The 27,943-nt window shown below is 38.2% G+C and overlaps 2 protein-coding genes across 2 annotated transcripts; one reads left to right on the top strand and one right to left on the bottom strand.

The window, feature by feature from the left end:
• The first annotated feature begins 967 nt into the window (after window positions 1–967).
• On the top strand, window positions 968–9,531 carry LOC139940701 (ribonuclease H2 subunit A-like). Its single transcript, XM_071937066.1, has 8 exons — window positions 968–1,183; window positions 2,849–2,920; window positions 3,783–3,909; window positions 4,886–4,973; window positions 5,562–5,699; window positions 6,125–6,212; window positions 6,779–6,902; window positions 7,407–9,531. Exons 1-8 carry the CDS (start codon window positions 1,057–1,059, stop codon window positions 7,540–7,542), a joined length of 900 nt encoding a protein of 299 aa, XP_071793167.1. The 5' UTR covers window positions 968–1,056; the 3' UTR covers window positions 7,543–9,531.
• Window positions 9,532–10,989: 1,458 nt separating this feature from the next.
• LOC139940700 (rho GTPase-activating protein 19-like) lies at window positions 10,990–27,872 on the bottom strand. The gene is made up of 12 exons (XM_071937065.1): window positions 27,520–27,872; window positions 24,793–25,010; window positions 24,067–24,165; window positions 22,952–23,161; window positions 21,839–22,089; window positions 15,476–15,568; window positions 14,537–14,632; window positions 13,903–14,064; window positions 13,147–13,260; window positions 12,455–12,526; window positions 11,756–12,139; window positions 10,990–11,103 (listed from the first exon to the last, which is right to left on the bottom strand). The coding sequence occupies exons 2-12, from the start codon at window positions 25,001–25,003 to the stop codon at window positions 11,011–11,013; spliced, it is 1,785 nt and encodes a 594-aa protein (XP_071793166.1). The 5' UTR covers window positions 25,004–25,010; window positions 27,520–27,872; the 3' UTR covers window positions 10,990–11,010.
• Window positions 27,873–27,943: the final 71 nt, after the last annotated feature.

The raw sequence follows: 27,943 nt of genomic DNA, 5'->3' as shown, positions 1-27,943 counted from the left end.
CAGACTTAACAAGTTGGGCGCTAGTCTGATATAGCCAGGGGTCTGGAAAATAGATTTATGAAATAAAAATTAAAAATATTTTCCAATTAAGATGGAACTCTTGGCTTTGTATTTGCCCATACCTTACGCGTGTGTTTAGTATATCATACAACGTATAGTAAGAAATTCGTGAATGATTCTCTTGATTAAATTAATTGGGCTGAGCTAATTAGGTAAGGTAACACGTCGAGGTGCTAAATTGATTTAGCCATGGGTATGTGGAACAAATTTATGAGATAAATAATATTAATATTTTCCAACTTAGACGGAATTCGTTTGTTTAGTTGTTGCCTATACCCCACGCATGTATTAGGCATAATAGCGTATAACTACAGTACGAAATTCGCAATTTCTTCTCTAATTGGATTAATTGGGCTGAGCTCATTAGAAAACGTTACACAATGGGGCGCTAATCTGACATAGCCAAAGGTATAAGGAACAGATTTATGAAATAAAACTAATAATATTTTCCAATTAAGATGGAACTCTTGCCTTTTTATTTGCCCATACCTTACGCATACAGCGCATACAGTACAGAAATTCGTATATTCTTCATTGACTAAATTAATTGGGCTAAGCTAATTAGCAGACTTCAAACACTGGGGCACTAATCTGATATAGCCAGGGGTATGAGGAACAGATTTATGAAATAAAAAATAATAATATTGCCCAATTAAGATGGAACTCTTGGCTTTGAATCTACCCATACCTTACGCGTGTACAATCCTTCCGCACTGTCTTCGACGGGTTATGACGGTCGTTGACAGTTACATCGAAATTTGGTGCTAGCACCCAATTTTTTTGCCATCACCAAATTTGGTGTTGGGCCCAAATTTGGTGCTCACTTCAGCCTGGTCTTTCCATGTTACACTAAAAAGACGGTCAATGCGGACAGCGCCCTCAATAGTCCATTTCCTTCTACTCTGTCTCTGGATGTCAACAAATCAAGCGCGCGAAACTCATCAGACGATCAAAAGTTCATTTTCAACGATTGGCTGACATTTTGATTGAGGTATAATGGATCTTTCAGATTTTGCCAGTGACAACAGTAAAAATATAGTTTTAAAATCCATTGTTCCTCAAGTTTGTAGAGATGAACCATGTTGTTTGGGAATAGATGAAGCTGGGAGAGGACCCGTTCTAGGTGAGTGAAATTGCACGTTTATTTTGAGCGCAATAATAACGCAACGGGATTGAACCAAATGCCAAGGCTCACGGTTGTATTAAAGTGCTCAAACTGCAGCGCAAATTGAGGATAAGCTCAAACTGTATATTTTGTTGTTGATTGATGGCTCGTAGAGTAGAGGAAACTCAGCTCAGCAGGCAGAGAGTGAGTGACAGAGTGTGGGACAGTGACACATATACCTCATAACGATGTTGTAAAATATAAATGATTGACAATAAATATGAATATTATTATAAAGATAGCGACTAATAATGATTGATTTGATTGATCTCCCTTTGCTTTCTTTGCTGATGAAGAAAAGTTTCAAAATCCTGCCACCGCTTTTTCATTTGTTATTTATGATGAAATAAAATAGTAAGTAGGCCTACCTTGGATAACTTTCCGTATGGCGCCACCACTTTTTCACTCATTTTTACAAAAAGGGATATGTCAATCAGGTAAATTAGATACTATATTATTTTATTTCAAATGAAAAAGTGGTGGCGCCATACGGAAACTTTTCCCCTACCTTACCTAATTAATTAATAAATTAATTAATTACCTAATTAATTTACCTATGGACCCATTTCACCTGACGTCATCATCAAAAAAGTCTTGAATGCGCCATACTGGTGGGCAATTTCACTGTGCGTTTTTATATATATCTCTATGATGTGCGTTATGCAGTGAAAGTGCGCGTTTTAGGCGATGCTGCATTAATACATGTAAACTAAACTAACTTGCCCACCGACATGATGAGCGCGGATCAGTCGCCGCGTGTGATGCGCGTGCAAGAGGCCAATAAAATATATTGAAAAGTTTCCGTATGGCGCCACCACTTTTTCATTCGATATGAAATAATATAGTATCTAATTTACCTCAACTCAATGAGAATATCCCTTTTTGTAAAAATGAGTGAAAAAATGAGTGAAAAAGTGGTGGCGCTACACGGAAAGTTATCCGATATATTTTTAGGCCTACGTACGTAGCCATGCCTACTAATAAATGAGATATACTTTTATGTAAACCCCTGATTGGGAACAGGGTGTTGAGGTTGAAACAGATGTCCGGTCTCCGATAAGGGGGTGGGGGGGTAGGTGGGTGCCGGGGTGATAATTGGAGTCTGATAATTGTATTCTTGCAGTTAATAACTAAAGGGTGAGGAAAGGATTGAGGCATTTACTTAGAAACTAAAACAGCAATATAAATAAGAAATGTTCCCTTAATAGTTTCAACATGAGAATGAGGCAATCATCAAAACTTCAATAAAAAAATCATCATTACTTAAATTAATCCACCTGTTATTTAATATCAGATTGAATGACTGTACGTCTAATTTAAATGAATTGTGGGAATGTGTGGGGCTGCTTTTGTGTTCTACTCTAGTGGATGTCTGGAATCTATTCTGTTTCTGCTCATTCAGCTAGCTGACAATCTTTATCATCAACCACCAGTGTTTTCTCAGCTCCAGGCTAGTTCCCTGCAACTCTGCATCTTCTGCACTGGTTCCCACTGGTCAGCTCTGACTAAATGACTGCATTTGTGGTTGATTCATCCGACCAGCGAGTGAACAAAACTTTAAGGACAGCCCCTGGTAATTATGCAGACTAAATTGCTATTCTTTATCTTTGCCTTTATTTTCAGGCCCTATGGTTTATGGAGTTAGTTTTTGCCCGGTGTCTTGTAAGGAAAGGCTGGCTGACCTAGGATTCGCAGGTTAGTGTTGTATTATTAAACGTTGAACATTCAAATAACCAATCCATGTAAACACACTTCTTCTGCAAAAATTTTTGTAAAGCTGTTAAAATGGGTTCCGTTGAGACCAACTTTGCTAAAGACCTCAAGGCCTAACATCCTATTCCAGAGGAATAAGGAACTTCAACTAATGGATATTTTGTTTTGCTAATGGACACTGTAGTTCAACATCGGACTATGTCTCAGAGCACTGATATAGACTTGGACTCAGCCTTTGGATTGCGTAGGCCTTTGCATATTGACCACAGACTTTATTTGTTTTAACCGCACATGTCAGGGTTTTCAAGTCAGTGATGGCAGTTTATGTCTGGCTGAAATAATTTCCTTTCTTGTTGAACCTTCTGTTCAGCCCTTTGCTCGAGTGATGACAGAACAAAAAATAGGCACAATCTCAGACTTGAAACAGCAGCAGGTCAAAAGTCTGTATTGCATGTATTCAAATAGAGTTTCCTACATGGTGGGACAAATAAAATTGAATTGAATTGACAGTTGGACTCTCTTATCCGGTCATTTTTCTGACAAAAACTGTCTGTATGATCAACGGTAACGATTATTGCAGTTAATGTTACATGGACTTGAGGGACTCAGAATCAGACAAAGGGGACTAAGACTGGATGAGGAGAACCTGGACTCATTCTCAGACACGAGGGACGGGATTTCAGTACACAGCAAGCAATACACTTTAAGTTTCCAATATTGGTTAAGGCTAATAGTAAGGATGAAGTCTGAAATTAAATCAGTTATTTTTTACAAAATGGTCAAAGCTATTGCAACTAAAGAATCCTTCATTACAGTAAATTTCAACTTCTTGTTTGTTTTCTAGATTCTAAGACTTTGACTGAGGAGCAGAGAGATAATCTCTTTTCTAAGATCAAGCAAGCAGATGATTTTATTGGATTTGAGGTGGAAGTTCTCTCCCCCAATTTCATATCCACAGCAATGCTGAGAAGGTATGTGAGGGCCCTTGATGACTTAGCCATTTGCTTGTTAAAATTAATTACATGACTTGTCCCTTGGTCAAAAATAGTTTGCTGAGTACCTCAGGTTAAACGCATATAAGTGCTATTTCACATGGCTTGGGAAAGATTTTGCATAGCAACCTTCAGATTGGCAGAACCAGGACACTCTTTCATGGCTAGAGCTGCTTACTGCCGAATTCTGCACTTACGATCACCATTCTCTGCTTACTTGCAAGCGCTGAATTTCTGCGCTAGCTGTGTAAGCGCAGAATGGATAGTAACGCATGGTAACATGAGGTACACACGCACATGAGCCAAAATTCCCCACAAACCTGTGCTGAAGAAAGTGAAATACGCTTGACGTAAGCACAGAATTCCCTGCTTCCGTAAGCCCCGATTCTTTGCCTATGGTAAGCAGAGCCATGAAATTGGGCCTTGGTTTGTTGCTCAATATACATACCGGTATATAGCTACACTCTGTTAGTATAGACCTTGATTGAGTAAATCATTAAATGTTTCTGTAGGGCAGTGGAAATAGCGTCTTCATCCACTGATCAGTGCACTGCGCCATATGAGATGCACAGTGCAGTGTTTTAATGCAATTTGAACCTTTTTTTCTGTTGATCAAAGAAAAATTAACTAGAATGAACCTGCATCCTCTGGCTTAATGGGCCAACTGTGCTATTAAGCACTAATTGTTTGCAATCTTGCTATTGTGTTCAGGGGTGCTAGTCAGAACCCATTCAACTTTCAACTACCATATCATGACCTAGTTTATGGTACAACCTGGGTTACAGAGTTCCACTTAAGTTATGCAGCTTTTTATTAGAGTTCAAAATATCATACAGCCGCAGGCCTGCTTTGACCATGGTGGCAGTCCCCTCTTAATGTGGTGAAATGTGTATGTACAGTTTCTGTGTGTCTTTTGTAATAATTAATACTGTCTTGTGTTATTTTTCCTGTCCAGAACTAAGTACAGTTTGAATGCAATATCTATGGACTCTGCCATTGGTTTGCTGAATCTAGCTATACAGCAAGGAGCTAACATCAAGGAGGTTTGTTTCTCACTATTTTAATCTGTTCAAAAAGCTCTTATTTAAAGGTATTCAACAGAAGACACAACACCAGTATTGGTTAGGGTTTCAAAATGATAATGGTGTCTGAAATTTTCTTGAAGCTTGTCCAAAGTCAAGTCAAAAACAACTCTTTTGTTTATTTTCAAATAATACATAAAGCATGGTGTCTCATTTTAAAACAGTGGGACCACAAAGACAGCAAGACACCCTATTGCCTCAAACCATTCACACACAGGAACAACATCATGCAAAGTGTCAACTTGTGGGTTGTTGAAATGTTGGTTTAGTTCCCTGTCATGTGGCTTGAGCATCTATCATTTTAATTGCATCAATCCACCTACCTAAATGGACAATATTATGTTGAGTTGAAAGTCAAGTAAAACTTTTTCTGTTGCACAAAGGAAGTCTCTTTTCAGTTTTTGTCCTTGTATGGCGACACTTTCTAAAGTGAATAAGGGTTGATTAAAAAAGTGATAAATTGAAACTACTTTGATGATAATCAGCGGGGTAAACTAGAGAAATTTTTGTCTAAGATTTACCGAGTGAGTTTGCTATGAATCTATGCAGGTATATGTTGACACAGTTGGAGATTCTACCAAGTACCAAGAGAAACTTCAAGGATTATTTCCTGGTTTAGATATCACTGTTACACCCAAAGCTGATGCAAAGTTTCCCATCGTCAGTGCTGCCAGTATATGTGCCAAGGTATTTACTGTTTATCTTTGCTGTTTGATTTTGTTACTGTTGAAAAAAGTCAAGTTTGTTTATAACTTATAACAAGAAAAACATCTTCAGCAGGGAAAATAGTGGGAAAATGTGTGTATCCTGCAACCACTTTTCACTCATTTTTACCAAAAGGAATATCTAAATTGAGTAAATTAGATGCATCATAACGAAAGAAAAAGTGATTGCAGGATATTGTAGGAACAAATGTTTTGTTTTGTTTAGAAAGAAACCTATATGGGTGCAATGTCTGCAGGATGGAACCTACAGGTTGTGTAGGTCAAATCTAACGGTCATGGTGACTTCACATTTGTTTGTAGCTTCACATTTGTTGAATTCATTTACAAATTATTTAAAGTCTTATTCTTGTGTTATGATGGTTATGATGCATTAACGTTTTTTTTTAGGTGATGCGAGATCAGGTTTTAAAGTCTTGGACATTCAAAGAAGGAGACGATATTGTCACAGGAAACTATGGAAGTGGATACCCTGCAGGTAATTTTCTTAGAAGAAAAGCGAGCTATGGTTCTTCACCAACAGTGTAGTGCTAGACCAATGGTCAGGTTCTAGACCTATATTGTATTCTGAAGTTCCAATCTAATTGTAACATGATTGACAAGTGGTATTGGATCAATCATAAACCACTAGACCAGGGGTCTGTTCTAAACCTCAGAGTAGGCTCAAGCTCTGACTCTGGCCTCCGTTTGATGTTGTAAAATGTACTGCTCCAAAGTTGGCGATGGAGCCGGAGCCAGAGCCCAAGCTGAGATTTGGGAAAAAGGTCTCACTTTTTAGGCTTCCTCTACAAGGTATTGATTTTTATTTTTTATTTTTAAATGCATAACTATTTATCCAGTATTTTTTTATACAAATTGAAGGTGACATTTTCTTTTGAAATGATTCAATCAGCTGTTATTTTTTTTAGATTGCAAAGTGTTGTCATCACCAATGTACATGGATTGGGTTTTTCAAAAGATACACATACTCTGTGGCAGGGTCACAATATTTTGATAAATATCTTCACTGTGATGAGTTTGATTGATAAAATAAATTTATTACAGATCCATCAACGAAGCAATGGCTAATGGACAACGTGGATAAAGTGTTTGGATATCCCCAGTTTGTACGCTTCAGCTGGTCTACAACTAGTACTATTTTAGAGAGCAAAGCCCATGCTGTACACTGGTAAGTACACTACCAACAGGATATCACAAACTTTGTCGCAAGGTTGCTATGGCCTGTTCTTTCTTTCTTCCTTTGTAATGTTGGGCTTTGCAGCCCGGCAATTCTTGAGGGCTTGATTGATTTGTAGACAACATCAGTGGCAGTCTGGTTCAGTTGACCAAACTTATTGGATAGAATGTTGTCTTTTACTAGAGAGGGCAGCGGATATTTAGTGCAGTTCATACTTCCAGTTTCTTAAAGAAGTAGATTGTGGCGGCCATGATTTACTTATAGTTACTCAGGTAAATGTGGCTTGAGTATGGGTGTGGGACCAAGAAGGTTGCGACACTAAAATTGTATAGTCTCAACTAATCCCTTCACCAGATCCTTTGGAGGGAGTTATTCAATTCAGATTTTAATACATGGTGTCAACCTGCCTGAGCCTCTCATTGCACGTTCAACATGCAAACCTCCAATTAATTCTGAAGGACTAATAAAATGTTTGTTTTTTTGTTTTGTATTCAGGGATGATGATGAGGAAGACACTGCTAAAGGATCAGCTTCTTTATTCTCATTCTTTGCTCCTAAAAATGCCGACCCAAAAGACAAACAACATTCCTTCTTTGAAGAGAGGCATCTGAAAAGAGTTGTATCATTCTGATTTCTACATGAAAAACAATGTTTCAATCTGTGTCATCATAAAATGTTAACAAACTCACTCTCACGAAAAACTCCTCTTTGAAGAGAGGCATCTGAAAAGAGTTGTATCATTTTGATTTCTACATGAAACACAATGTTTCAATCTGTGTCGTCATAAAATGTTAACAAACGTACTCTCACGGAAAACTCTTCTTTAAAGAGAGGCATCTGAAAAGAGTTGTATCATTTTGATTTCTACATGAAACACAATGTTTCAATCTGTGTCATCATAAAATGTTAACAAACTCACTCTCACGAAAAACTCTTCTTTAAAAAGAGGCATCTGAAAAGAGTTGTATCATTCTGAGTTCTACATGAAACACAATGTTTCAATCTGTGTCATCATAAAATGTTAACAAACTCACTCTCACGAAAAACTCTTCTTTAAAGAGAGGCATCTGAAAAGAGTTGTATCATTTTGATTTCTACATGAAACACGATGTTTCAATCTGTGTCATCATAAAATGTTAACAAACGTATTCTCACAGAAAACTAAAAAGGCCTTCCATGCATCAGGACTTGCTAAGGTGATCCTTATGGGCGTTCTGGTGTATAGCCTTGCCCATAAAATTCATAACACTGCGCACATCTGCTGCCTGCCCAAAGATTTTGCCACTTTTGGGTTCAAAGCTGGTATCATGTTTGTTTGTAGTTTTAAGCATTTGTTAAGATAGAAACTTAAATTTTGAGAAGACTTTTGTGATTATCAAAGAAAAACTCGACTGAAAGGAACTCCCATGGTAATCAGTGAAGCCAGTTTGTGTAAAGTGGGCATGGCCTACAGTGGAATAATGTCATGCAGCACAACCGTATGTTTTGCCTTCCTTTGATGTGTACACACAAAATCATATAGTTAAGTTGTTTCTTGACCGGCAGAGCGATGGGCCATAACGATTTGGTCTTTTCCGTAAAATAGCTCACTGTAAAATCAAAATCTGTAAACTGTGATGAACTGATTAAAGATACACAAATCTTTATTATTTTCAATTAGTACAATTGCATTGTCATCATTGACATTGTAACATTCAGCGTACAGAAAATAGTGTGGTTATAATAAAGGCAAAAAGATTAAAATAAACTAAACATTGATCACTATATATTGTAGTTTATATACCTATGTACAGAATGGTTTGTTGAGATTGAAGAACGCTTCCTGTGTTAAACACAGTGGCGTAGCTCAATGAGTAAAATAATTACAAAATGTTTGCTGTTCAGAGGCAAATTTTGAAAAAGGTAAAACAAATAAAGGCTATATTATTTGATTATTACTACGTTTTGTTCTGACTGCTAATTTTTCTGCCAATGTTAATGTATATGAAATAATAGGTGCATAGATGCTCCATCTTACTACAGTGTCCCAGATCATTCGTATAGGCATATCGACTAAATCCACATTTGTTTCCACACTTCTTGTATTGCCTGTGTCATATCAGAAAGTTAAAGTTGTGTTAAAATGCACCAATTTTCCCCAAAATTAGTAGCTTGAAATCATCAGTCAGTTAATGTCCTGAACATGTTGAAATAGCACTTGACTAGAGGTTGTCATTTGCCTATGCCTCATAAGGCTTTGTGCTTTTACCAACTAAAAGATTTGCCTCTATATTCAATCATCAATCAGAATTGGCGCAGATGGCAAGAGCTGCGAGGTTGGCAATTATTAAAAAAATCACCCAAAACAAAAACATCGATTTGTGCTTTACATAAAATAAAATAAAACATGAAATAAAATAAAAAAGATTATCCTTTTGTGAATTTAAAAATTAGTTAAGATTGAAAAATGATGCAAAATTAACCAACAAAAACAGTGTAGCCTTGCCATGACAATAACATTGTTTACCTTTTGTTAAGACTCATTTGGCTATTTTGTTGTGGGAATTAAGATTTGTCACAATATGTCACAATTGTAAAATATCCATGCTATGCCACTGGTTGAATAAAAACTGGTACTTTATATACAGTATAAATGTGTTCCCTTACCAGCAGTGAGCCTGAGAGAGACAATTAGGGCAGTTGCCTCCACTGGTCAAACTTCAAAATATTCAACTAGAAATTAAAATTCTGAAAATCCTACCTTGCTTTTCAAAGTACCCGGAGCAGTATTGTACAGGAGTTTGTACGAAGACTATTAATGTACAAATTGCAATAAATTGTTTTATATTTCACCTCCGATTTAACAAATCTGATTTAAAATTCTGAAAACTCATAGGTTTCTCAGCAGTGCTTTAACAAAATGAACAGGGGTGGATTTCACAAAGAGTTAGGACTAGTCTTATCTCGAGTTAGGACCAGTTACTCGTCCTAACTTAGGACTATCCATGCAATTTGTATATCTCCTAGGACTAGTCCTAAGTTAGGACTAGTCCTAACTCTTTGTGAAATCGACCCCAGATAATCATGTATGATAGGCATGTTGGGATTAAAAATACTGGAAAGTGTGATGCTTCATGTAAACACAAGGCACTTCTTACCATAACTTGCTACTCAAATACTGTACATGAGATGACACCTACTCGGCCTGTCATGTACATATTTATACATCAGGCTTATCTTTACATTGCAATTTACCATTTTACTAATGTATGGACATTACATTAAGTAACTGGATTAGTATTGCTTGCACTTTGTAAATCATAGCTCATTAGTGTGTAGCTGTTGATATTTCTTTATCATTTCTTCACTACAAATACCCCCAAAAATGCATCTTATACCACTGTGAGTGAGGGTCCACCAAAAATCTCTCAAAAAACAAAGTTAAGTCTCTGTACAAATTTTTACAAAGTGTCTTGCTGGACAGTTCATAGTTCAACTTGTGAGATTTTTATTTGAACAAATCCAGCAGATATGGGTGTTGCATTGGGAAATTGGGAATGAAAAAAAAACAAACTGATTCAGTAAATCTATATTACCTATAATAAACTTCAGAACCTACATTTGGTCTGTCTTTCTGCCGTTGATAGCCAAACCTCTTTCAAGAAAGTTTGGAAGCCAGGATCAATCAATGACAATGTATATACAAGTTTGTGATAAATAATAAAGAAAACAAAGTCAAAAAAGTATGAATCAATACGGGCATACCTTGGATAATAGAAATGTTCTTGTACCTGACAAGTCATGTGAATTTAAACATAACTTTTGAATCAGATTCATAAAGCAGCATAACTAAGCAGGGGATGACTGCTTATAAACATGCTATACTTCTTAGCAATATTTTCTGCTTAACAGTGTATTATGAAATAAGCAAAAATGAGCAAGAAACCAGCCTTTATAATTGCATGTAAAAACTCTGTATTTTGGCTAGTGAACTTTTCTAATTGCAAAATGTTGTTATGCTTACCTTATCTTTTGTGCTTCAGCAACTCTATGAACATTACATCTTAACTTGACCATCTACACATTTATACATTTGTTATGTTTGTAGAATGAGTGTATTCTATACCAGACTATTGAGCTCATGCTTGTTGGCTTGTCGTTGTTGGCGGCGGTGATGATGGCTGGGCCGAGCAGGCATCAATGGACTGTTTTCCTGCATAATGACAAAACAAATTTACATTTATTGGAAGTTGTGTTTTCATCAATCTGAGAAGCGATTCATGCATTGATGGATGAATCATTTCTTATATTAAAAATATTATTCAAACCATCACAACAAGGGCAACCTTGTCACCCAATATTCAACAATATCAACAGCTGCAGTGCTTCTCACCAAGTTAGTTTGTATGGTTATTATTTTGTTGAGTACTTACTAATCTATGACCCTACCATTAAACCCTAATCACTCAAGTGTACTTCCTACATGTTACACAATGCACCACCATATGAGCCACCATGAACAAATGCATGCTGTAACAATCCAAGCTTGTTTGTATTTTGCATTATTCTAAAAAGACTTTTCTCTGACATAATCAAGCCAAAGATAACATGCACAATATAGCAAGGATTTAACCGGCAGTCTCAGCTTGTTTGTGTTTTGTAATATGCATTTGCAGTTGAGATTCTAGTCAATGCATGCATTGGCAGCTGTCCCTAGTTATAAAGACATGCAAATCTATTACTACAACAAAAAAAGAACCCCAGGATGCAAAACTTGTACAGTGTTTTTCAGTTTACATTGGCACTGAAATGAAGAAAAACAAGAAACATAAATTCAGCTACATACTGCATGGTGATAATAATACCTTGACGATCCTTGGCTTTGGTACTGGTTTGATTTGACTTCTGCCAGTAGATTCTGTAGGAGTATCTGAAGGTTGCCCATCACTTCTACGCTTCCTGGTCTTTATTGAGGATCTCACTGCAGGTACAGGCTTCACCACTTCAGTCTTGGGCGTTGTGGAAACTTGCCCAAGTTCTTGAAGTTGTTTGGGAGTGAGTGGAGCTTGTCGTTTCTGCCGTGTAGTAGAAGTTGGGGTAATGGATTGTTTAGATCGGTGGTGATGAGTAGCACGAGGACTCTGGTGTCTCTCAGTAGGAGGAGTTTCCCAGGACTTGGCACAAGTCCTACGAAGTTGATCACGCATTTCATGCCTTACATCACGCATGTATCCTCTTTGTTGTGCAGTCTGTCAAAAAAAGAATAGACAAGAATTACTTTACGTGTCTTTCACTGGTCATTTTGAGCAATATGCTTACCTAATGCCAGTATTTGGGTAGACATCTTGCAATTGGTGTCCTCATATAATATATATTATGCAATTTGAAAAGCAAAATTGTAATAATAATAATCACAGCCATTACGTGCGTTCCACACAGTTTTCTGAGGATATTGTATTCAAGCTGTACATTGGTTGAACTATAGATCTTATTGACTAAATAGAAGTAGAATGTAAAAGAAACCAGACCAAGATTGATAGGGATAATCAGTCAAGATAATTTACCTCTTCATGTTCTGCAGGAGGAAGTGGAGCTGGTCTTCTTTTCTTCATATACCCAGGGGTGGAAATATGTTTCTGTTTAATCAAACACACAAATATTAGTCTTGGTGCAAGACGCTTCTCGTTTTCCTTTCACGCACAGCGCGGCCAAATCACCAACAGCGCTCGCATCTACTCACCTGACTTGTCCCACTCAAGTCAGGTGAGTGCGTACGGGCGGTCGATGTGGGCGCTGTTGGTGAGTTGGCCACGCTGTGTGTGAAAGGAAAACAAGAAACGTCTTGAACCAAGACTAGACAAATATGTACATGTATTTACATAGACACTTTTAATGCCTGAAATATTGATTTATCTAGTCTCATCCACACAATAATATGTTTGAAACACAATATCACAGGCTCATGGAGGAAATTTGAAATAAATACATGTACATTATTAACTGACATGGAGTCAATTGTGGAGGTGTATTCAGAGATTGCATCTTGTGTTGAATAATGAAAGAGCACAGGTATGTTTATATACAAACAATGAACAGGACAGGCAAACAAACAAACAAAACATAGAGCATACAGCATGTATGTACTGAAAGCTGGAGCAAAACTAGAGAAGCTATCAGGAGAGAGCAGGAAAGCATTGACATGCATCTATATTTGAAGCCATTTTGTTGTCCATTCCTGTAACCATCTGTAACTTACAACAATAACATCTCCAACTGATTTGCTTCGTGTGTGCTTGCGTTGCCTACTGTTTACAAGCACATCTTCTTTCACTCTTGTAGGTGTACCTGGCATGTTGCTATTCTTTGCAAACTGTTGATTACAGAAAAAGCATTCGTAATTGTACTTTGCACTTTAATGATTTTGCTAAACAGCATTGTATATTCAATTCCAAGTTCTTGGTCCAAGTCCTTGAGTGAGATTGAAACTCATGGCCCTTCGTGTTCTCAAGTTGTAATGAAGAATGTTTTTAATTGAACACATCTTGAAAAGGCTAAAATAGCATGTCCAGCAGAGAGCAGAGGAAACTGTGCATGGCTTAGTGCACAATGTTGTATTTTGAAATTATCAAGCTGAATTTTGATTTACCATTTCCCAGATATTTATTAGCTACTGAAGAAAGCTTAAGCATAACTTATGAGTAATAAGAGCATTATGTCTATAATTCATTTATGCATTCTTGTTGAGAATTATGCTATTTGATTACTGGACAACTTTCTGCTGGAATGAATGTTCTATGCTGAGTGTATGGCATGGGGGAAAAGAGTCTTAGTCCTTCTGCCAAGCACACGACAATGTGACTTGATTTTAAGAAGCTTGATAATGAAAGTGTTATTCCTCCTTCCAGATTATCTCGACAATAGACAGACAATGTTTTATAGCTGAATAAGTGGCCAGCATGACATGCTTAACAGAATGTTACATTAGATGTAGAACCATGAGCTTGTCACTAACCTGTTTCATAAGCTTTCTCTTCTTGGAACTAGGAGGCATCTCTTGGACGTGAGCATAGAGTTGAGCTAATGCTGCCTCCGTTTGTATCTTCTCTTTCTTGACTTCAACACTAGCTGTCTGAGGAGCACTAATGACTTGACCTCTCTTACTGTCACATTCATCCTGTTGGGTCAAGATAATCATTCAAATCAATTTGACATACTTGTCAACTCAACTCACCCAATGAAGTCCATGTACCTTATAAAAAAAATACCCTTCACACAGAATCAACTGGATGTTTCATGGTAAAAAAATACATGGTTGCATCTCATTGAAACAATCTGAAGCAGCTCACACTGGTCAATGAAAACCTACATTGATTCTCATGCATGAATTTAAAATAAGACTTCCGAAGTAAACCTTAGCATCAGCGAAGGTGTTCATTATAAATGAGATCGCAAAAAGGGATGGTCCCATACGTAAAACTTGTCATGAAGTAGCATGCAGAACATGGTCCAGTGGTTAGGACTTGCAATCACAAAAGTTGTGGGCCCGAATCCTACCAAGCCAACTACCAATTTCAAAATGACTAGATTAAATTCTGCCGTCTAGTTACAGAAATCACAATTTCTTGATGAACCAATCAAGGTGTTACCTTAGATAGTTTACGAGCAGGTTTCTCCTCTTCATCTTCAGTCAGCTTGCCATACTTAATATACTGCTCACATCGTTTTAACATCTTGGCTGGAACCTACATCAGTTTGGTAGAGGATTAACAGTTTAAGTTGTATAAAAATGCTAATTACCAAAAATGCTAATTCCCGGGAGCTATTCTACTTGTTATGCTCATTACCATTGTGCGACGTCATCCCTGGGCGCTATTCTACCTGATGCGCTTTACGATCGTGGAACATTTATAACAGATGAAACATTAATACGTGAACGATAATGGACTGAGCTAGATCCAATGCATTTTTATTCATGAATCACATCAGACTCAGTCAGTTTTGGTGTTCATAAAGTACAGAAAAAAAGAAAGAAAAAAAAAAGTGAGCTTTTATTTATTTCAGTTGTCATAGTGAAACAAATAATAACATGGTTTGAGGGTGACTAGTCGATTATTAGCTCCCCTCGGTATTGGAAGTTGACAAACTAGTTCCAATACCTCGGCAGGGGTCGAAATTAAGTGTATTTTCATGGTAGTCAGCAGGGCTAGTAACCAATAATTTTTAGTAGCCCTGATGAGATTTTGGTTGCCCGAAAGACACATTATGTCTCGCGTCACGGCTCAAACTTTATAATACACCATAGCACAGTTCTTTGTTGTTTGTAATGATGATTTTTGCATTGTTTTTCCACTAGCCCGTCGGGCTATCAAACTGGAAAAATCAGTAGCCCGGCTGTAAATCTGGTAGTCCCGGGCTAGCGGGCTAGTGGCAATTTCGACCCCTGCTCGGGGAGCTAGATATCGACCAAACACCCCCAAACCATGTTATATTTGTTTATTATGTCCACTTATTTGAACATTGGTATAAATGGCATTTGAGACATACACCTATGTGAAAAAGAAAAAACGAGGAGGTTGAAAACTTACCTTAAAAATTTTGTGAAAATGTGTGATCATGAACTCCACACCACAGTTGAGTTTATTCACAAATACCTGATCCCGAAGATCATCTGCAGTCAACTGAAAGTAAATGAAATCTTTCACTCATTATCAAATACTTGATGATAACAACATACTTCTAGACATTAAGAAATGTACAGTGAATTACAGAATATAGGCCGAGGAGCTCAATGTCTGCTAATATTAAACAAATTTCAATACATACAACTGATGGTTAAAAGAAAGCAAATGTGGAAGCTAATTTGTAGAGAAAAGCTCATACTGTTCATGGGAGTGCTAGTGCATTAGGGAAGTATGAACCAGTCATATCAGGGGTTGCCCTTAACTTTTTTTTCAACTGGCCAGCAGGACCAGTTGGCTTGATTTTTCACTGGTCCGCCAGGTTTTTGACTGGTCCGTCAAATTTTTTATATGTTTTTTTAACTAAAAAAAGACTGTTGTATACCAACTGCTCGATTTTTAATCGCCGCTATTTCAAAATTCAACATGAATTGCAACGTCAACTTAACTGCACTGGAAGCCATACTTTATTTATGTGTACCAAGTTATTGTGTTCGTAAGGGGGCTCACTAATTTGAGAGTATTTTTTCTTTAAAAAAAGTAATAACAATAATCTTATTCAAATTAATTTAAAAACAGGTCAAATTATTTGTGAGAGCAAATTGGAAAATTTAACATGATCTTTATTTAGGTAATTTTTTAGTCTACGGTTTATTGTAAGCATTGGACATCGATGTATTCTCAAGTACGAAGAACATTTGTATGAATTTGTTTTTATTGTTTTACTTAACAAAAAAAAACACTTTAAAACCGACTGTTAAAAATATTAACTTTTTATGTATTGCCTTCAAATCTACAGTGGGGAGGGTTTACGTGCGATCGCTTAAGTTATTTTATCATGTATAAACATTGCCTGTTTGTACTTTTAATATTAAGTATTCATAAACACAATACATCGTACCGATAACCAAAGTTCCCAAAATCTTCCCACTTTCGTCCAGAAAAAAACCAACAAAAAGTAGACATCAAAATAGTTGCAACATCCATGGAGAAGCATAAGGCGTTTTACGGTATTTTTTTAAATATGTGTACGGAATGGTCGGTGCCGGCGTCTGTTTTGTGAAGAAAAAATTCATTTAAAAGCAGCAAAAACAACTGCGCCTTTGTTAAACCATGGAGGTGTTGCATTCGAGAACCCAAGTATTTCTTGAAATTTGAACCCGCAAAAAAAAACCCGAAGCAACCGCGCATTATATTTGACCAATAAAACCATGGAGCAAAACTAGATCGCTCACCGATCGCCCGCAAAAAAAAAACAAGCCCCAAATAACAAAAAAATTAAGCAAAATCAGGACGGAAGAACCATACTATCCCAATTAAATACTCCTTTTTGCTCATCCAGAGTATCCTAACTTTGTAATTTTTGTTCAATGAAGCCTCACCGTCTCGCTCGTTTTTCGTAAACACGCTAGACTCTTTTCCCCACACGGAAATCTGCTCCGTTGACGACGACCATGTAGTCCAGCTGCTAAGGCCCATATGTGGACAAATTGTGCACTTTGTGGTAAAAGCATGAAACTTCCTACAGTTGTTATATACACCCTAAAGATCATTTTGAGACTTGGACCCATCTTGGATCTCACCCGTTTTAGGGGTGGGGCTACGTTTTAAGAAAGTGGGGGGTAAAAAATTTAATATGTCAGTTTTGACTATTTGAAAAACATTTCTGCTAATTTTTTTAGACTAAAATACATGATAACAGTTCAATAGTTATTTGAAAATTAATAACTGTCTTGAATTCTGCCCATTTTGTGGGCGGAGTCATATTTTTAAGAAAGAAGGGGGTAAAATGTAATAATGTTAATTTTGACTAAATTTACTTTTCTCTGCTCTTTCTTTTAGACTAAAATACATGATGACAGTTCAATAATTATTTAAAAATTAATAACTGTCTTGATTTCTGCCCCTTTAGTGGGCGGAGTCATATTTTTAAGAAAGTGGGGGGCAGAACAAATGTAATAAGTTAATTTTGACTAAATTTGCTTTTCTCTGCTCATTCATAGCTTTTATACTAAAATACATAATAACAGTAAAATAGTTATTTAAAAATTAATAACTGTCTCCCCCCTTGTGTGGGGGAGTCTAATTTTTTGAAAGTGGGGATACAATACATTAAAACCATTTCTAGCCCCTTGGTTGTTGTACTGTACGTGCAAAACCGTGTAAATACATGTATAGACATTTAATTACAATATTTCTACATTTTAAGTTGCAGTAACAGTGTTTACAGCACTTCTTTGCTCCCTCTTAAGAAGAGTAAACGACTGGGTGCTAAACAAATCAAACCAGCAGTGATGCCTCAATATTGAATATTATTACACAGTTTTTGCCTCTCCAAATTCCCACAAGAGCTCATTGGAACTGATGATGTGGCCCGACTCTACCCATCAGCCCCCAAAATGTTATACAGATACCTCAACCAGCAACACCCAAGCATCAAGTTCACCATGGGACAAGGGCAGTCTGGCAATAGCTGTCTATGCCTGATCCCCACCACAAAGAAACAAGACAACAGCCTCCACCACAGTTTCCAATGAAAAATAACCAACATTGACCGTTGTACACCAGTTCTTCTTTCATTACCTTAGCATCTAAACACACCCTCTTGTTCAAGGTTCCTACAACTTGTGTCTATGGTGTTCAATATATAGGACAGTATAGCCTTTGTCGGAGTTGTGAGTTGGTCTGATGGAGTTGTGGGTTTGCCAGTCTGAGTAATTCAATGCCGCCGTTCTGCTTCCTGTTGTCATGTCGCTCGCGTGGCTGACAACACCCCAGCTAAAAAGGCTCTTCGCATCGCCAGTAACTCCAGGGGAGGCCTAGCACCAGCTCCTGGCTGGAAATATCTAGAGACCGTCCAAGATCATCTTGAGGTAAACAACTGCCTGGCTTAGTGAAATCGACCACAAAGCTCTATAGGACGTCGACACAGGAGATCGTAGTGCGACTGACCCTTGCTGTCTCTGCAGTTGATTAATTGAGTCAGAGTGAAGAGAATTGGCTAGTTGGAGTGACGAGTTAGTGCGGAACCGGTTCAGGAGGTACACTTTACCATTGGGAAGGTCTATCCCCGCGGGAACTGGATGGTGCGATTCTTTTTTCATCAGGAACTTGTGCCGTCTGGACCTTGCCACCGCGTGCGCCGCTCTTCTGTTTTAGCTTTAGAGAACCATCACTGATATGGCACACTCTCTTTGGATCATCTGAATAGGAAAATTTGCCTTACTCAGGACTGGTAGCCAGTCAGTCTTTGTGCAGCTAACAGCACCAGCGATGGTCCTCATGGGCTGTTCAATTGAATATCGAGTAGGCTTGAGAGGTTCTCTAAACTTGATCACAATACTCAGCCCCCAGCTAGCGCCGATGAGCGAAGTGTTTTCGGCATTTGCTACCAAGAATTTACCAGTGAGATTGTGGATCGTATTGTTTCTGGTCCCAATTTTGACAGTCACTTTCTGCAGAGGAGTTTTAAAGACAATTGTAGGGTCACCGCAATCGTATGGACAGCTACAGTTTCAACCAGATTAACACCACCAAGCCGCCCCACACTTAACTATATGTTCCCATACCCAAGGTCAACCACATACCACTACTCACTCTTCCCTGTATGTTCCATCAAGCAGGCATAAGGCCAATATACCTTCCGCTAACAAGAAACTTCATCATAAAACGAGGGATTCTTTAACCGACCACCGAATTGACTATAGTGCTGCATAACTCATCACTCTCATTCAGCCTTTTATCTCTGTAATCGAGAAGCCAAATGCCAACTGAACGTCTCCTGGTCTGGGGCTCTTCTTGAAAACTGTGACCATACAGTGTATCTAGGTGTCACCCTAGACCGCTGCCTCTCCTTTAAGACCCATGTTGCGAAGACCAAAGCCAAAGTCTGTGCAAGAAACAACATTGTCAACAAACTTACTGGAACAAGATGGAGTGCCAGTCCAGACACTCTTCGATCAACAGCCTTAGCCCTTTGTTATTCATCTGCAGAGTATGCGTGCCCAGTCTGGGAAAGATCTACCCACGCTAAGAAAATTGATCTAGCCATCAATGCTACATGCCGACTCATCACTGGATGCCTCAGACCAACACCAACTGATAGTCTGTACAAACTTTCTGGTATAGCCATACCATGAGCGAAACCCTCAATTCAGCCACACACCTGCTAAGAATAGACTCGGTCCAGGAAAAGCTTCCTCAACAAAGTCAAACCAAGTGCAGAAGCCGGGGCTCTTCGAACTGTGACATGAGAGACTTGGTAAACGTCCACCTAGAACATCCATGGACATAAGTGCTTCGGAAGAACTCCCTCCTGATGCTGACACAGGTTGGGCTGAATAGAAGTGCCTCAACAGACTAAGAACATCAACTGGCCGGTGCAACGTGTCTCTCAAGAAGTGGGGATATCAAGACTCTGAAGACGTTACCTGCATATGTAAGACAGAGCCACAAACATATGGAGCAGGAATACAGAACTGAGGACCTTGCAGAGTACAACGCTCTTGCTAGGAACTGTGTCCAGTTCTGGCTGAAACACAATATATAGTGTGTGTGGACACGATAAGAAGAAGTTACCAGCACAACACCCTTCTTCAGAACATTAGTCTCCAGCTAAGTGACATTTGGCTCCTACTCTTCCTGACCAATGGATATCGACCCTCTATCCACAGCACATTTCCTAAACCCCCATTAACTTGGGTCGTACTGGTAGATTTCAATGGCCTCTCTAATGGCCTTATCAAAAACCAACTCACCACTTTTCCTTTTCCCTATACATGTTACCTATTTCAGTATTCCGACAAGTATGCTACAGCTTAATAGTGATCATTACACGTGTGTAATTTAGCGAACCCTCGTTTACTACTCTGGCCCCGCCCACAAAAGAGGGGGAAATAAAGAAACTAATTAAACTAATGGAAAAAATGTATTCTTGTATAGTATTTCTATTCAAATAACATAAATCAGCTGAAAAAAACAATGTAAAAACAGTAATTGTTCACTGAAGATAACACTTTGTTTTAAAAACGCCCACTTAGAAATATTGAAACTCCGCCCACAAAAGGGCATTTTTTCCACTAATTTATGTTCTCACTTATAATTATGACTTTCAAGTTTATATTTCTGGTCAAAAGAACAAAAAAAAATTTTTCTAAGTATGATTTTGCCCAATATTTTGTATCAAAGACCCCCCTTTTTATGCAAATGAGGCTCCGCCCCTAAATAGGCGAGACCCAAGGTGGGTCCCGGTCTTAAAGTGTTAATTAGCCCAATACCAACCATCATAGCAAATTTCATGCTTTTACCACAAAGTGCACAATTGTTCACCTTAGCAGCTGCACTAATGCTGCTGCTGACAGAATGTGTTTTGCGTTGTGGTCTTTTGTCAAGGCGATTGAAGCTAGTTTTGTAAGCTATCGCGTACTTTCACCAATAGAGGGCGTCTATTCTCACGCTATCGAATATTCTGAAACGCCCTCTAGCGATCAATGTTTCTTACACTTTTTGGCACACGTGAACTAATACGAAGACTACAAGCATTTGCGTTGCATGATGGGATTTTGCGCTGTGTGTACATGTGTATGTGTTATCGTGGGAAGTTTGCCAGCGTTCAGCGGCACTTCGGGTGATTTTTTTACGTTTTATCCAAACCTTGAGTGAATGTTTTTATGTTTTATTCGAGCCTAAAAATATTTAAATAATAGTCATAGTTCTGTAGTACCGCTGCCGATATTTTTTACTGGTCAGCCGGACCAGTTGGCAAGGTGTTTCAGCTGGTCCGCCGCGATTTCTACTGGTATTTGGCCAGCGGACCAGCGTTAAGGTCGAACCCTGCATATAATGCTGTCACACTAGGCCTAACAATCCTTCTTAAGACTACATTGCCAGACACTGACAGTTGAAATTATTACAAATCAGCATTAATTCATGCCATCTCAAATCTTGTTATGGATTCAAACATGACCATTTGAGAAAAATCTAAAGTGTTTCTAATCTGTAAACTTGTTTTATGACTGGTATAAAACTGAATGTGTAGTATGAACAAGTATCTAATGCAACCTGGGGCCAGTTTCACAGATAACCAAGATTCATTTTAAGGCAACTTAATACATTATGGTGATATGGGCAATTTATCTTCAGATGAATCTTTGTGCATTGTGAAATCAAGCCCAGAATTATCATTTGACAACAGATGCCAAAGTGGTTGTTCATTGATGATGATGTTTAAGTTGGAAGTAGATATGCAGACAATATCTAGTAAGTACTCACATATCTAGGCCAGAGAATATGTGGAGCAAACATGACCCCAAGGTTGAATGCAGACATCTTATTTAGTTGTTCATGTTCTGTGATGGAATGAAGGAGTTCCAAGAGTTCTCTCAGCATCTTTAAGTAAACTGGAGGCAGCATAAGGAATAGGTATCTCAATGCTGTGATGTGATCTCGAGTCTTCTGGTCTTTATACTGCTTGCCAAGCTCCTCCGTCAAGCATGGGACCTCATTCATTTTAAATGTCAAACCTACAGTGGACAGAAGAGATTAACACAATCAAATATCATCATATCAATGCGGATTTGTTGTGAAGTCATTAAGACTTATATGGTAAACTAGGTGCAAAAATGGCCAAGCACGTAGTAGGCATGATATTTGGTCCTATAAAAAGTAGGAATAACTTATCGCATAAAAGGGCTGACCTACACGAGTTTATATTTAAGGCTATGTAATCACAGTCTTTCAGATTTGTCCGAAGGCAAAATTAGAAACCGGACTACTACATGTAGGAAGAATATCATGCCTGATGTAGCTTGTTGTAGCTTACGTAGTTGTCTAGTGCACTGTATTCAAATTTTGTTGTTTGAGAAAAAGGGTTTGAATCCCAGACAGTTCGGTGTAGATGCTAGTGTCTTTGACCAAGACACGTTACAATAATTGTCAGATGTTTAGGCCATGGATACCATTACCAGGACAGGTTGTTGCACAATAACAAAACATTTGCCCAGATTGGCAAGGTGGTACCATTCAATTTTGTTTTAATTCTCTGTGGACCCTGGTTCAAATCCCTAACCTAGGGCAGACCTGACAAGAATGTCATCCTGATGGCCTCTGCATGTGGAGAGTGGTATGAGTGTTGATGACCTGTGCAAAAAAGGGCATCAGGCAATTTGATACACACATTAGGCACAGTGTATAAGGGTGGGTTTAGGGAAAGAATAATGTGACCGCCTTGGGCAAGGCTAAAGCCTGCAATGTTGGATTTTCAGTCTCTATCTTGATAACGTGTTCATATATTTTATTTGAAACGTTTCTCCACCATTTAAGAACTCCTTGTTTTCTTTACCATGCGTGATTAGTAATAACAAGATTACAATGTGCAATAAATACCTGCAGCTTGTACATGAGCAGGATAATGTTTGTCAGTCAGTAGAGGTTCAGGAAGATCTCCAAGGTAGGTCTTTAAGACGCAGGCTACATCATGAGCAGTGAAGACATCATTATCCAAATCAACTAGAAGACCGCTACCAATCTTGTCCTTCAGACGGCGTTGACGCTCAGAGTTGCCAGGAATGCGAAATATACCTTCCTTGCTGATATCTACAACATTTATCAAATATACTTGAGCAATAATTTACTTTTTATTAATTAAATCTTTGCTGTATTATTGATATAACATTTAACAATTAAAGGGGACTGTTGTCATGAATGCTAATGATCAAAGCAGGCTTTTATTTGTACAATGACTCTCATCCAGTAACTGCATGCACAGGGTGCACGTATGTGAGGTAACTGGGTGAGAGTTTCAGTTCCATGTCAGCCAAAGGCCTGCTTTGATCATGTGAAAATAGTCCCCTTTAAGTTTAAGAATCAATTTGTTTCACACCAAAGAGAGGTCAGACTATGGGGGTGCGTTCGTTTCAAGCTTCCCTGGGTAGACCCCCGGTCTGCCCCCGGTACGTTCGAATAGCTTTGACGTCATTCCAGAGGCTCACTCGGGTCAGCCCCCCAGTGCCCTGCTTGTGGAGTGGGTCACTTTGGGGTGACCCGAGGTGCATGACTTCACCAAAAGAGGGCGAGTGAGCTCATTCGATTAGCTCTTGTCAGGGTCTCACCTGAGTGAGCACTACGGGGTCAACACAGGGAAGCTAATCGAACGCACCCACTTTTGTCCTTTTAGCCTCGGTTCAGAAACACACTACAACAATACGTACTATTTGAGAGGAAACAAGAAACGTGTACGAAACGGCTGTGATACAGTTTACATAGAATTGCTTTGTTGCTTGCAATGTCAGTGATTTGTGAGTTCCTTTTACGCACTGTGCGTATATTTTGTTTGTGGGGTATGGCCAAACAGGCTGTTTCATCTTACTCTTATCAACTAACTGAATCTTTCTGATACTCAAGAAAACAATCCGACCTTTTTAATTAAAGAAAAGACATTTGAGGACAAGACACCCAATGGAAAATTGACGACACAGTAATCAATTGTTAGCATAACTCACAATCTTTTAGAAAATCAATTAGCTGGCGAGCCTGGCAGTAACCTTCTTCTGTCAAGGGTGCACCAAAAACTCCACAACCAACTGATGTTACACCATAACCTATCGTATCAAAACAATACATTCACAAACAGTTTAGTCAACACACTCTTGGCTCATTTCAGAAACACAGAATCTATGCACAACTGATTGGGTTTGAATTGATTAAAAAAGACGTCTAGGTACTGCAAGCCATGTGATACACGTAGTCGTCCGACTATCACACGACAAACGATACACTATCTCACGGTCCCTGTTTCTAGTAAAAAATAAAACATATCATGTGACGCGCTCTAAACCAATGAAAAGGCAGAATGTTTGTAAGGGGTGTTAAAATTCCAAATGGTCAACCACAGAAGTCAACCAATGGTCAACCAGCCTGGGATCCATTGCAAATTGAAACCATAGTTTAAAAAAAACACATTGTGCAAACTCGAATTTGCTCCTTGATGACACTACATGTGGTGGGCTTTAATAAACAAATTAATTTCAGTTTTAAAATTATTTTGAAACATTTCCAAGCAAAAATGCAATGCAACTTTAGAATGTCTCAATACTTCAAATTCGTAAATTGTGGAAAATTCTCAGATTTCTTCATTGTTATTATGATTCATTTGATCATGCTGATCAATAGATCAAACTTTAAAATTCTTTTTTTTTAAATACAATCTTACACAATAAGCCACTTACTTTTTTGTTTATTTCTGCTGAACTTCTTCACAAATGTTTTTCCCTGTCTGATATCAATGATGCCTGCTAACACCTGACCCAGACCATCGGACCCACTGAAATCTAATACATGGGACAGCTCAGTACAGCACCAGTCCTTCAGTATGGCTGGGTGTTTGTGCTTCATTGCCTCTACATAATGAAGAGGGTTGCACAAGTATTCCGTAGACATGGCTCAGCTGTAATGACAAATTGTTTAAAGAGTTAAATCTTGGCAGATGTTTTTCCAAGCAGAATTTTAACGAGGAACCACGTACTATTGTAGCGTTGACCTGGGGTTTGCAATGTACACAGTTTGAATGACACAAGGAAGAAAATACTATATAACTGGCTTCTGTCCTCATTTCTGAGCTTTATGTACATACACTCAACAAGTAATACTAAATGAAGAGAAGGCCTTAGCCAGAGGACGCCCTCTCTGGCAAGCTGGTTTCCCGTTCGGCCTGCAGGGGCTGTGGCCTGCAGGGGCTGCCAGCGGTGCTCCAATGGGGAGTCATGCTGGCACCCCCTACCAGTCGACAATACCAAAGTTGTACTACACCAAAGTTGTACTGTACCAAAGTTTAGATCAAAAAGCAAATAGAAAGGTTTCAAATATCCTGCCACCACTTGTTCATTTGTTTGTATGAAATAAAAAGTATGTAGTTTGTTAGGAGGCTACTAACAAAAGTCAAATAAAGGTATTTTGGTAAAATGAGTTAATTTAAAAAGCCTTAAAAATTGGTGGCAGGATTTAATTGGATGAAAAATACAGAAGAGAAATTTTCCAAGCAAATGCAAATATAGGCCTATGGGCTACATGTATGACTATGCTGTGCAAATTATCCAACCAATTCTTAGATAAATAAGCTATGTAATGTATGTACGCAATGTAGACCTTGACCCAGTAACTGGGGCGCTGTACTCCTTTTTTAGAAGTTGTTACGATGCTTGGATCGGTCGAGTTGGTCTTTGAAAAGCGTTTGTAACCGTTTGTTATAAAATACATGGGTAGAAATGGTTGTAAAAGTAGAATACAATGATCCACACAAACAAGCCTCTAAATTGCACGTTTTTTCTTTTACCTCGTCGACTAACATGGTTGGCCATTTATGGGAGTCAAATATTTGACTCCCATAAAAGGCCGACCGTGTTAGTTCGCACAGTAAAAGGGAAATTTGTGTGGATCATTGTATTCTACTTTTAAAACATCTTTCCAACCATATGCATTTTATAAAAACGGTTACAGACGCTTTTTATAGACCACCTCGTCCGATCCAAGGCAACGTGTTCCTTTAATGTCAGTTGTTGAGAGCCATACAAAAAACAATACTCTGGTTGAAAGCAAACATGGCAAAGAAAAATTTGAACTCATTGTCTTTCAATTGAAATTTATTCACCCCAATTTTTTTTTCTCAATTAAAAAAATCAAAGAACTTTCCGCAAACCATACGGATGAGTTGACTTGGGACCGATATGACTTGGTTGGGACCGAGTTGACTTGAACCGAGTTGACTTGGGACCGAGTTGACATGGGGCCGAGTTGACTGGGACCGAGTTGTCATGGGGCCGAGTTGACTGGGACTGAGTTGATTCATACGTGTATAACCGGATGTCGGACACTTCGTACCTTCTCAGGACACTTCGTACCGTAACCAAATTAATCACTTCGAACCGTGGGCGGGGTACGAAGTGACTATCAGCTGAGTCACCTCGTACCCTCAGCCGCGTCACTTCGTACCTTCATTAAAATGTCTATTCCTCGAAAATCTAATGTTCGTTGAGATAAAAAATAATAATACATTGGGGGCCTAATGATTTTGTATTCGTTATTTTTTTGATTGGTTCGTTGCTTTTCGTTTAACTATTGCTGTGCTTTTTGATGTTCTTGTATTTGTTGAGGTCAAATAAATAATAATAATAATAATAATAATAATAATTTTTGTTTGAATATGTGAATGTTATTTTTAATGTGAAACTAACATTTTATATGAATTAATTACCGCCAAGGACAACATCTTCCGCCAATGTTTTGTACAAATATTTTAAACTTTATTATTAAATTAAAAGTCAAACAATCACGCAATCGTCAAAATGGCTCCTTGGTCCCAACAGAATAGTTAGTAACAGTAACACTGTCACCAACAGTTGGTTTGATTTGCTTTTATTTCATATTAATTATTAATATTATTAGAAATTAATCATCTGATCACAAAGCGAAAAATAATCATATAGTAACTGATGCAGAAATCCCGAATTTGTAAAAATGTAGGAAGTGTCTCGTGAGAAGGTACGAAGTGTCTTGTAAGAAGGTACGAAGCCTGAAGTGTCCAGGTACGAAGAAGTGTCCAAAGTCACTGGGTACGAAGTGGCAAAGCCAAAGGTACGAAGTGGCAAAGGTACGGGAAAAGTTTCCGTATGGCGCCACCACTTTTTCATTCGAAATAAAATAATATAGTATCTAATTTACCTGATTGAAATATCCCTTTTTGTAAAAATGAGTGAAAAAGTGGTGGCGCCATACGGAAAGTTATCCAAGGTACGAAGTGTCCTGAAACCTTCACCATCGACCTATTTAATATTATAAATACTAAAAGGTAAACAATCATCATCATTAGATTTAGAACAATAAACAAAAAACCTCATAGTTCTCATAGGCCATATTAATTATTTTCATTATTAGGTGATACAATAGTAATACAACGTTACCGTATCTCGTCCTTGACAGTTGGGAAAGTTGTCTCATCCAAATTCCAAGTCCAATCCTCAACAAAAGATTCAATCACAAATCAAATCACTTCAAATGAATTTGAAACCTTCTGTCTGTGTTTGTTTGTGGTCCGGTTGCTGTCGATCTGGACAGACGCTACGCAGAATACCCAACGATAACAATAAAACAGTTGTTTCATGTGTTTTCTAAATCCCACTGCACGAACCAAACCAAATACAAGATTTGAATTTTTATTTAAACGAAGAAAGGCAGAAAAGAATTGCCTTCCGCCCGGCCAAACTATACTACAGTACATGTAGCTCGTCGTCGTGCTTCATGCGCAGTTACAGCCACTACACAAACGAAAACACCCTCAAATTTTGCAACCGACACTGTGATTGGTCAGATTGTCTTTGCCATCTC

This window comes from Asterias amurensis, chromosome 8 (genome assembly GCF_032118995.1).
Source record: "Asterias amurensis chromosome 8, ASM3211899v1".
NCBI lineage: Eukaryota > Metazoa > Echinodermata > Asteroidea > Forcipulatida > Asteriidae > Asterias > Asterias amurensis.
Note: the sequence above shows the minus strand (reverse complement) of the source record. Positions and strands in the feature narration are given on the sequence as shown.